Source organism: Leopardus geoffroyi, chromosome E2 (genome assembly GCF_018350155.1).
Source record: "Leopardus geoffroyi isolate Oge1 chromosome E2, O.geoffroyi_Oge1_pat1.0, whole genome shotgun sequence".
Taxonomy (NCBI): Eukaryota; Metazoa; Chordata; class Mammalia; order Carnivora; family Felidae; genus Leopardus; species Leopardus geoffroyi.
In genome coordinates, this window is record NC_059335.1 from 49,238,204 (window position 1) to 49,250,361 (window position 12,158).

Sequence of the window (12,158 nt, forward strand, 5' to 3'; positions counted from 1 at the left end):
TCTAAGTTATTTATGGATTACATATGCTGCTACACACTTCTACATGCATGACAAAGGAAGCCAGCTCCCATAAGTGGAGGTTTCCAAACGCCCCTAATGCACACAAAGAAAGAGACATGTACTCCATGCATGGGCCACTTTTTGCTATTCCCTAATAACATCCTGTTTCTGCCACAACCACTAACAAAGTGTTCAGTCACCAATATTAGGGTCCTACTTTGAGGGAACAACATCTATTATATACCCTCAGAGACCAAACAGAAAATTCCAAAAAGCCTGACAGTTAAGAATCTTAGCTGAATCTACAAGAGAAGTAGCTGAAAAATAAGGAATAACAATGGATTATCCTTCTAGTCTTCAAGCTGTAGATGAGAAGTCATCTGCGGCCCCACATTTCTGTTGGCTCTGGAAACTTCCTTTCTGTCTTCTGATTATGTGTGTCTTTTCCTCTTGTGAACTACTCCGTATAGAATACTAGATAAAGCAGATACCACAGTGGGAGGGGGGTAGGGGTGTACTGCCAAAGCTAGCAATTTTCTACAAACCAGTGGTCTTCCCATGATCATGAACACCCCAGACAATTCTGATGATACAATTCCCCAAATAAAACTGTTATCAAGAGCAGTTTCGTTCTATTTGTCAACCTTTGGGCCTAATTCTATACACCTAAACCTTAAAACAAAACAAACCCCTACCAGATTTGCTCCGACACTTTGATAATTGTCAAATATTCTGCAGCATTAAATCTAGAAAGGACATTCTCTGTGTCACTTAACTGAATCACGTTAAAGAATATCAAATCTAGATCTCATTAAGAGGTCCTGTTAAAATCATATTCAGACGTCAGAAAGGCAAGATCCCACAACCCAATCACAAATACTGTATAGGTATTACAGCTTCGACTGCTGTCCCAACTTTTCAAGCTTTGGGACTCTAAATTACTTGGAGTAACAGCTTAAACTTGAGATGCACTACAAATTGACCAAAAGAAATTAAGAAAATAAAAGGCATACATTAGTTTCAGCACGTATTCATAGTAAGAATTTGCGAATTAGAAAAGAATAGGGTAAAGACAGTAAATTCGATGTTTGGACTACAATACACATCAGAACAGAACACAAGCTACCTAAACAAACCTTACCTACTGCCAATAAACAGAAGAGCGTTTCTTAACGGCTTAAGTACGACAACCATTTTTTTTTTTTTTCATGTTTAAAAGGGCTGCTACAAATTGTCCAAGTCGAAACAAATAGCAAAATTCTAAGCCGGTCTTCGGCGAGGAGCTACTGTGCTTAGAGCATCACACAAAAGACCGAAGCAAACATAAACATGCTCTGGGCCTTCGGAGATAGCGGCCAGGAGCCAGGGTCTGACTCCCAGACCCCCGCCCCGGCGAGGGAATGAGGAGTGGGGGTGGGGTCCTCTTCTCGGAATGCGCCGGGGAGCTAGCTAGGGACGGGGAGGGAAGGAGCGAGTGCAGCACGGAGGAAGAGAGAGAAGCAGCGGACCGGCGTCAGCGGCTTCCAAGGCCGGCAACACCCTCAGGCCCGCACCAGGCCTGGCCCTCCCGGCTCCGTCCCGCCTCCTCCTTACCTCCCTCACGTCCTGCAGGCACTCGAGCACTGCCAGGTTGTTGCTCCAGGTGTGCTTGGGACACACACGGGTCACGTCCTCCCTGCAGGACTCTTCCTCCGCTAGCTTCCAGCCCCCGCCAGCCCCGCCGGGCCCCGCTCCGCCCCGCCGGGCCGGAGGCCCACCCGCCGGGAAAGGCGGCTGCGGCGGCTGAGGCGGTTGCTGCGGTGGCTGCTGCTGGTGCTGGAGCTGAGATGACTGAGGCATCTGGAGCAGCGGCTGACCCGCCTGCCCGCCTCCTCCAGTCTGCCCTACAAAGGACGGAAAGTTGGCCCCCGGGCCCTGGCCCTGGCCGTGGCCGCCCTGGCCCGGGAGTTTCTGGGCCCCGGCCGCCGCGAGCAGCAGCAGCTGCAGCGCCGCCGACAAGCGGAACATCCTCCGTACACGTCCACACGCCGCCATCTTGGGTCCGCGGCGAGCTCGACGCACCCGCCGGCGCCGCGTATTTAAATGAGGGGGCGGGGCGCGGGCGGGGCCCGGTGGGGCCCACCCGAGCCCCTCCTCTGCTGGCGCCGACCGGGGTACTGAGAGCAGAGCCCCGGAGGAGGCTGCGCTTGAAACGGCCCACGCCCTGGGCCTTAGAGGCTCTTTGCCGGGGAAATTGCTGGAGTTCCTTAAAAAGCCTGGGCAGGGCGGCTATGAATAATTCCCTTGGTTGTCGTCACAGGAGAATAAAAAGGAATTGGGATTGCCACAACCAAGATGGCCGGTAGAGTATGTCGCCTGTTCAGTGACGGGGGTAGGTGGGGGGAAAACAAAAACAAAAAACTTTGTGTGTAGACGTGAACTTTACACGATCAGGTGTATTCCGAAACCTGAGAGTCTCTTCTTGCATCTCTCCGTGCTGCCTTCCACCTGCCTCAGAACCTTTCTTACCCAGGGAAGAAGGCAGCATTGGATAAGGGGTAGGAGCCCCGGTTAGGAGCACAGGTTCCGAGTTAAGGAAAGACCCGGTTATAATCTTTGCTGCTCTGAAGACTAGGAAAGCCCTTTAACTTCTGAGCCTTATTCTTCTCGTCCCATGAAGAAGAGGAGGAGCTCTAACGTAAAGTATAATTGTGAAGTTTAGAAATAATAATAAGGAAAGTGCCTGGCCCACAATATAGAATTCAAAAAGTTATAGCCAATACTATGAATAAGATGGGAAGCCTTTTGCGCCTGAGTCCCGACTGTAGACTAGAACTTAACCTCCTGTTTAAAGGAGGAGAAGGGTCGCCTGGGTGGCTCATTTGGTTAAGCATGCAACTTTGGCTCAGGTCATGATCTCAAGGTTCATGGGTTTGAGCCCCGTGTGTGGCTCTGTGCTGACAACAGGGAGCCTGGAGCCTGCTTCAAATTCTATCTCTTTCTCTCTGCCCCTCCCCTGCCCGCACTCTCTCTCTCTCTCTCTCTGCCTCAAAAATAAACATTAAAAAAAAATTAAAAGTAATAATAAAGGAGGAGAAGAAAAAAGATCTTTGAGGCCTCAAGTTGCTCAGGGTGAACTGTGCTTACCCGAAAGCAGCATCTTGGGCACTTTAGGGAATGGTTGATTCACTTCACACTGGTGTCCCTCCCTCTCCTTAAGAGATAGGATATGTCCTTAAGAGACAGTATACCTTCTCAAAGGTCTACACATCCATTGTGTCATTTGAGCCTTGTATCAGGCCTGGGTTGGATTCTAATTCAACTGAGGAATAGCACAGAGGAATGGGCAGTGAAGATCAGATCAGACATAACTAGTCTAAAAAGCCAGGTGGACTCAGGGAACCCATAAGGATCCCCTGAGATTGAGAATGTTCTGGGGGTACAAACTGCCCACTTTGGCTGACAGCAGGCCTCTATCTCTGGGAATGAGGGTGTGTTGGCCTCTCTGGCAACACTCACCCCTGCTGATGCCATAAAATGGTCCTGAGGCTGCAGCCGAACTTCAGCATTGACTAAGTCAGCCCAGGGTAAGCCACATAAATGTACATATTCATGAACAGATACATGGCATAGGTAAGTTGTCAGCAGGCTAGAGTCATCGGAAGTTCTTAAAAAGTCACTAAGGGCCATTAATTTTCAGTAATGGGTCTGCATTGCACTCAGACAAGTGGGAGATTATTTTAAACTAATTTAAGGCTAGGGGCACCTGGCTTATTCAGTCAGAAGAGCATGTGACTCTTAATCGCAAAGTCAGGAGTTTGAGCCCCACGTTGCATGTAAAGATTACTTAAATAAATAAAACTTTTTTAAAAATTTAAAAGATAAATAGTTTAAGGCTAGCAGTTGACAGTCTGTTAAAAGAAGCCAGCAGTTGCCTATCTCTCAGCCTTACTGAGGAAACCCCATACCCAGCCACAGATTGCCTCTGAAGATAGGGAGGAGTGTATGTGCTGATCTTGAAATCACAATGACCGAGAAGCGAGAAACCCAGAGAAATCTGGGAACCTGGCCAGCCCAGACTGTGTTAGGCAAGTCTAGACTTTATATAAGGCACAAACCCCTGAGCCAGTGGGAAGAGGGTTGACCTAACCTGGGTCTCCTGGCCTCAATGACTTTTCAGTACAAAATAGACTGTCCCTATCACAAACTCTGAATTCAGTTTACCCTTTATTGTACCTTTTGTTTCTTGTTCCTCACTTCCTTGATGCACTCAACATGTATAGGTTGAGTTTGGGTTGTTTTGTTTTGTTTTGTTTATGCCAGGCATTGCTCAAAAACTGGCTGAGATAAACAGTAAGACAATAAACAAAGAACAAGATCATTTCAGATGGTTTAAGTGCTCTGAAGAAAATAAAAGATACGCGGTGGCTGAGGCAGGGAGGGTTTTTAAAAAAAATTTTTTTTAACGTTTTTTTATTTTTGAGACAGACAGTGACAGAGCATGAACAGGTGAGGGGCAGAGAGAGAGGGAGACACAGAATCTGAAACCGGCTCCAGGCTCTGAGCTGTCAGCACAGAGCCCGACGTGGGGCTCGAACTCACAGACAGTGAGATCATGACCTAAGCTGAAGTCAGACGCTTAACCGACCAAGCCACCCAGGCGCCCCATGGGAGGGTTTTTATAGAAAGGCAGGTGGGGAAAGGCTTTCTGAGTGATAACTGAACTAAGAGCCAATTGGCATACAGATGCCAACCACATAAAACATCTGGATCTCAAGTTGGCTTAGCCTACTCAGGCTGCTATAACAAAATATCACAGACCGGTTGGCTTATAAACAATAGACATTTGTTTCTCACAGTTCTGGAGGTGGGAAGTCCGAGATCAGAGGGATAGCATGGCCAGGTTCTGGGGAAGCCTCTTCTGGGTTGCAGACTGCTCACTTCTCGCCATGTTCTCATACAGTGGAAGGAGCTAGGGAGTGCTCTGGGGTTCTTGATAAGAACACTAATCCCATTCATGAGAGCTCTCCTCTCACGACCTAAGCACCTCCAAAAGGCCTATCTCCTAATATAATCACATTGGCTATCAGTATTTCCGCATATAAGTTTAGGGCAGACACAAACATTTAGACCACGGCAAAAATGTTCAGAAGCAGAGAGTAACAAGTTGAAGACCCTGGCATGGGAATAAGCTTTCAAAATAAAGACCTATATGGCTGACTTCAAATGAGGAAAGAAGAGAATAGAGGAAGGAGTCAGAGAACTGGTCAGAGGCAGATCATGGAGGGCCCTGTAGACTCTATATATCCATGTAATTGGGGAGGATTCCGATTCCAAACAAAGAGTTTGTATTCCCACTGAAAGAAAATCATAAAAGCTAGACAACATACGTAAAATATTTTTGAACGGCACCTGGGTGGCTCACTTGGTTAAATGACCAGCTCTTGATTTCAGCTCAGGCTGTGATCTCCCGATCCGTGAGTTCGAGACTGGCAATGGAGTCTGCCTGACAGTGTGGAGCCTGCTTGGTATTCCGCCTCCCTCTCTCTCTCTCCCCCTCCCCTGCTTGCTGTCTGTCTGTCTGTCTCAAAATGAATAAAAGTAAACTTAAAGGGGCATCTGGGTGGCACAGTCAGTTAAGCGTCCGACTCTTGATCTCGGCTCAGGTCGTGATCTCATGGTTCGTGAGTTCAAGCCCCACATCAGGCTCTGCACTGATAGCGTGGAGCCTGCTTGGGATTCTATCTCTCCCTCTCTCTCTGCCCCTCCCCTGCTTGTGCTCTCTCTCAAAATAAATAAATAAACTTAAAAAAATAAGAAAATTTAAAAAAATAAAAAATAAATAAACTTAAAAAAAAAAAGTTTAAAATGTCTTTGAAGACATTAGAAGTAATTCAGGGGCGCCTGGGTGGCTAGTCGGTTGAGAGTCCGACTGCGGCTCAGGTCATGATCTTGTGGTTTGTGGATTCCAGCCCTGAATGGGGCTCTGTGCTGACAGCTCAGAGCCCGGAGCCTGCTTCAGATTCTGTCTCCCTCTCTTTGCCCCTCCCATGCTCGAGCTCTGTCTCTCTCTCTCTCAAAAATAAACATTAAAAAAAATTGTTTTTAAAAGAAATAACAGATGCAACCAGGAAATGAAGGTCTACAATCTTTGAGAAAAGGGAATTCCATAGCCCAGATTTTTTTCAGAGTTGTACTATCCAAATTGTGGCTCAAAAGAAGTGAGCCCATACAGAAAGCAGCAATCTCATAGGGCTGAAAATACACAGGTACACGTTCAAAGCACCCAATGTGGCTGGGGCTTAAGGGTCAAAATACTGGAGAGAAGAAAACCACAGAGAAAGAGCCAAAAATCTGCGAATACATTTCTCTCAAGTCTCTGGCTGACTCCTAAGCTGTGCAAGCACAGAGTGAGACTCCGCAAACTCAGAAGCAAACAATAGCTGAGAAAGCAATAAACTGAGAGCGTTTTCAGGAGCCTCATGTGTGCTAAAGAAAGAAATACAAGTTAGAGTTTAAAGCCGGCTGACCCACAGAGGCCTTGGTAAACACCTCAGGCTTTAAACTGGAAGGGTTACACCCTGGGAACAAAGGCCACACCCCAGGAGAAAGGACAACACCCGAGGAGTGAGGATACTGGCCCAGAAGAAAAGGCAAAATTACAATAGTTCAACCCTAATAAAAACATGCCTCCGTGGGGTCTAAGTGACCCACCAGTACTCTGTAGGAAGAAAACATAATCCTTCTGGAGACAGATAACATCATCGAAAGCCTCTACAACTTTTATTTATTTTTATTTTTATTTTAAGATGTTTTTGGGGCGCCTGGGTGGCGCAGTCGGTTAAGCGTCCGACTTCAGCCAGGTCACGATCTCGCGGTCCGTGAGTTCGAGCCCCGCATCAGGCTCTGGGCTGATGGCTCAGAGCCTGGAGCCTGTTTCCGATTCTGTGTCTCCCTCTCTCTCTGCCCCTCCCCTGTTCATGCTCTGTCTCTCTCTGTCCCAAAAATAAATAAACGTTGAAAAAAAAAAAATGCATTTAAGATGTTTTTAAATGTTTATTTATTTGAGAGAAAGAACACACACACATGGGGGGGGGGCAGAGAAAGGGGGACAGAGGATCCAAAGCGGGCTCTGGCTGACACCAGAGAGCGCAATGCGAGAGGCTCCAACTCAAAAACCGTGACATCATGAACTGAGCCAAAGTCGGTGCTTAACTGACTGAGCTACCCAGGTGCCCTGCCTCTACAATTTTTAATCTGCATGATCCAGCACTGGATCGAAAATTATGGGGCATGCTAAAAACAAAACAAAACTGAACTAAATAACCAAAACCAAAAAGAACAAAAAAGTCAACAAAAGCAAACTCCCTATGATTCAGATATTGGATTTAATCAGATAAGGACTTTAAAATCGTTGTGGCTAATAGAGAAGATAAAAGATAAAATAGGGGCGCCTGGCAGGCTCAGTCAGTGGAATGTGTGACCCTTGATCTCAGGGTTGTGAGTTCGAGCCCCACCTTGGGTGCAGAGATTATTTTTTAAAAAATCTTAAGAGAAAGAGAAGGTAAAATAGATGACAAAGAGAGCATTTCAACAGAAAATTGGATTCTCTACAAATAATGAAATGGACGTTCTAGAACTGAATTAAAATTCCTTAGATGATTTTAACATCAGTGCCTTAGTCTGTTTGGGCTGCTGTAACACAGTACCATAGACTGGGTGGCTTAAAACAATAGAAATTCCAGGTGCTGGCAGATTTCGTGCCTGGCGAGAGCCCACTTCCTGGTTCACGGACAGCCCCATCTTCTTGCTATAAACCTCACTCGGCATAAAGGCGCTAGGGAGCTCTCTGGGGTCTCTTCTAAGACACTGTTCCCATTCATGAGACCTCTGTGTACCCTCATGAAAATCAAAGAGAAAGAAAAACACTTTAATGTTTTTATTTTTTTTTTAAGTTTTAAGTTTTTTGAGTTTATTCATTCACACCTGATACAGCGCAAGCCAGGGAGGGGCAGAGAGAGAGAGAGAGAGAGCAAGAAACCCAGACAGGCTCCGCGCTGCTAGCACCGGGCCCAATGGGACACAGGGCTTGGGCTCACTAACTGTGAGATCATGACCTGAGCCAAAGCCAGGAGCTCAACCAACTGAGCCACCCTAGCGCCCAGAAAGAAAAAACTCTTAAAAACAAAGACACGTCATTTTCAAAGGAGCAGTAACGTTAATATCTGACTTTTCAGTAGAAACTATGAAGTTAGGATTTCATAGTTGGGGAGGGGACACAAACAGTCTATATGGCAGAGACAGCATTATTGGAGGGAAACAGGTCAATAGAAAATATCCAAAAGGAAGCACAGAAAGAATAAAAAGATTTTTAAAAAGGATAGAGTGGAAGAGATACATGGGACACAGTCAAAAGTTCTAACATCTAGGGGCGCCTGGGTGGCTCAGTTGGTTAAGCATCCGACTTTGGCTCAGGTCATGATCTCATGGTTTGAGCCCCACATAGGGCTCTGTGCTGACAGCTCAGAGCCTGGAGCCTGCTTCGGATTCTGTGTCAACCTATTTCTCTCTGCCTCTCCCCCGCTCACGCTCTGTCTCTGCCTCTCAAAAATAAATAAATGTTAAAAAAAAAGTTCTGGGTACCTGGGTGGCTCAGTCAGTTAAGCGTCTGACTTCGGCTCAGGTCATGATCTCGCAGTTTGTGAGTTCAAGCCCTGCATTGGGCTTGTGCTGACAGCTCAGAGCCTGGAGCCTGCTTCGGATTCTGTGTCTCCCTGTCTCTCTGCCTCTCCCATGCTCGTGCTCTGTGTCTCTCTGTCTCTCAATAATAAATAAACATTAAAAAAAAATTTTTTTTAAGTTCTAACATCTATATAACTAGAATCCCAAGAGGAGAGGAGAAAGGCAGTGGCACAGCTCAATATCTGAAGAGACATGCTTTGAATTTTCCCAAACTGATGACAGGTATCAACCTTTGGATTCAAGAAGTTCCATGAACCCTAAGCAGTTAAACACAAAGAAAACCACATTTTAGTACATCATCATGAAACTGCTGAAAATCAAAAAGAAAGAAAAAATCTTAAAAGCGGATGAAGACATATTATCTTCAAAGTAGCACTAACACTAATATCTGACTTTTCACTAGAACCTATGGAAGCCAGAAAGCAGTAGAATGACATACTTTAAATACCGGAAGAAAAAAAAACCCCACAAATTATTGCTAACCTGGAATTGTACACCCAGAGAACATGTACTTCATAAATGAAGGTAAATTAAATATGACATCCAAAGCACAAGCAACGAAAGAGAACAGATGGATTTCCTCAACAGTTGGATTTCCTCAAAACGTAAACCCTTTGTGCATCAAGGACACTAGCAAGGTGAAAAGACAGCCCACAGAACGGGAGAAAATATTTACAAAGTATATATGTAGTATCCAGAATATGTGTAGAATCTTTATAACTCAATAATAAAAACACAAATAATCCAGTTGTAAAGTGGGCAAGAGATCTGAATAGTCATTTCTCCAAAGAAGATATACAGAAGGCAATAAGCACATGAAAAGATGCTCAACATCATTAGTCGTTAGGGAAATATAAATCAACATCACAACCAGATTCCACTTCACACCCACTAGGATGACTATAGTAAAAAAGAAAAAGACCAAAAAAAAAAAAAAAAAAAAAAAAACCCAGATAATAAGTGTTGAACAGGATATGGAGAAATTAGAATCATCATATATTGCTTGCAGGCACGTAAAATGGTGCAGCCACTATGGGAAATTGTTTGGCAGTTTCTCAAAAAGTTACACGTAGGGTTGCCATATGACCCAGCAATTCCATCCCTAGGTATATACCCAAGAGAATTGAAAACATGTATTGACACAAGAACATAAATGTTCATAGAAGGATTATGCATCAAAGCCAAAAAGTGGAAACAACCCAAACGTTCATGAAATGATGCGTGGATAAATAAAATGTGGTATATTCATACAATGAAATATTATTCTGCCATAGAAAGGAATGGTTGAGCATCCGACTTTGGCTCAGGTCACAATCTCACGGTTCATGAGTTTGAGCCCCGCGTCAGGCTCTGTGCTGACAGCTCAGCGCCTGGAGCCTCCTTCGGATTCTGTGTCTCCCTCTCTGTCTGCTCCTCCTCTGCTCACACTCTCTCTCTCTCAAAAATAAATAAGGATTAAAAATTAAAAAAAAAAGAAAATATAATGCTGAATAAAAGAGCCAGACACAAAAGGTCATCTGTTGTATGACTGCATTTATATGAAATACCCAGAATAGGCAAATCCATAAAGACAAAAAGTAGATTAATAGTTTCCAGGAGATGGCGGGGGGAAGGTGGGAGGGAGAATTAAAAAGTATGGAGTTTTTCCCTTGGGGGTGATGGAAATATTCTAGAATCAGATAGTGGTGATAGTTGCATGACTTTGTGAATATACTAAAAAACACTGAATGGCTTACTTAAAAATGGTTAAAGTAGTGAATTTTATATTGTGTGAATTTTATCTCAATAAAAAAATTTTTAATACAATTGGATCCACTTAAAAAAGTTTAAGTGAAGATACTTTCCGAAAACTGAAGCTCAGATAGTGAGATAACTCGTTTCTAGCAGACCTGCGCTAGTCTAGGCTGAAAGAAAATGACCCCAGATGGAAGTCTAGGACTGAAGGAGGGAATAAAGAGCACAGACAGAATAAATATGTGGACAATGAATATGATTTTAAGCAACAATAGTGAGGGATTTATAACAGATGTAACAGTGGAATGTATGACTCCCATAGTATATAATCAGGGATGGAATAAACCCTGGAATTTTTTTTAAAAATGTGATTTTTTGGGGCGCCTGGGTGGCTCAGTCGGTTGAGCATCCGACTTCAGCTCAGGTCATGATCTCATGGGTCATGGGTTCGAGCCCTGTGTGGGGCTCTGTGCTGACAGCTCAGAGCCTGAAGCCTGCTTTGGATTCTGTCTCTGTCTCTCTCTGCCCCGCCCTGGCTCACACTCTGTCTCTCTCTCTTAAAAATAAACATTGGGGCACCTGGGTGGCTCAGTCAATTAAGCGTCCGACTTCGGCTCCGGTCACTATCTCAAGGCTTGTGAGTTGGAGTCCCAAGTCGGGCTCTGTGCTAACGGCTCAGAGCCTGGAGCTTACTTTGGATTCTGTATCTCCTCCTCTCTCTGCCCCTCCCATGCTCATGCTCTGTCTTTCTCTGTGTCCCAATAATAAATAAACGTTAACAATTTTTTTTAAATAAACATTAAAAAAAATAATAAATCCACTTAAATTTAAGCGCAATGGGAAAAAGAATATAAGGGCAACGGGAAGCCCTTGGAGGTTTTCAGCAGGGGTGTGAGTTGATCGCCAAGCAAGAGCTAGTAAAGGTAGAGTCCTTAAACACGTCACAACCACCCCCAGAGTGCTCGGTGTGGTGTTGGGCACCCGGAGGGCAATCGGTGAGGACTTACTGAATGGCCAAGCTGCTTCTCCTACTGCTGGATGCCTGAAAGGGTCCTGAGTGCCTGAAACCCTCCAGTTGCTCCGTCATCTGCTGTTTGGGCAAACAAGGTGAAAAGAGGTGATTGGGTAGATCAGTCGCCCACCCCTTCCTACAGTCTTCTGATTGGAGGGCTGTGGCGGCTTCCACAGTTCAGCATCACTTCCCCACACTTGGCCGTGCAGCTCAGTCACTGGAGCGATTTGCAGACGTGTCTGATTATGGTGTCCAGGAGTGTGCCTTTTCCAACTAAGTTGGCACTGATCCCCGCGGGTCCTCAGTAAACCGGTACTCTGGTATAGGGCTGCTCTGGTGGCCTCCCTCTCCTCAGGCAACTGCCTGACCTTTGCCATATCCAAGATTTCAGGATCAAAGAGAAGTCACCACTGACCCCTGAAGTTCTAACACTTCCATCCTGAAACTCTTTTTCTTATTCCTCAACACTCCTCTCAAAAGGTTGCAACGTTTTTGAAGCCTCCCTGGGAAGATTAACCCCTTGTCAACATGTCATTTTTATATTCATTTATATAGCACTTATTTTCTGAGCATCTCTTATTTCCTGCCTTGGGGATGGCACTGTGGCTTAGGACAGCCATTTCATTATCTACTCCACCATTTGCCTTCTGGCGGGTTATTCTGGGTTCTCTGAGAAGCGATCTCCAAGGGT

At 45.2% G+C, this 12,158-nt stretch overlaps 1 protein-coding gene across 2 annotated transcripts in view; it reads right to left on the reverse strand.

The window, feature by feature from the left end:
• GLG1 (golgi glycoprotein 1) overlaps positions 1-2,061 on the reverse strand; it is a 146,370-nt gene extending 144,309 nt beyond the window's left edge. Inside the window, exon 1 of one of the 2 annotated variants that reach the window (XM_045443534.1) lies at positions 1,594-2,060. In XM_045443534.1, coding sequence (XP_045299490.1) covers positions 1,594-2,034 — 441 coding nt within the window. In that variant the 5' untranslated portion in view covers positions 2,035-2,060. Of the gene's footprint in view, positions 1-1,593 lie in introns of both variants that reach the window. The other variant, XM_045443536.1, reaches the window with a different exon arrangement.
• Positions 2,062-12,158: the final 10,097 nt, after the last annotated feature.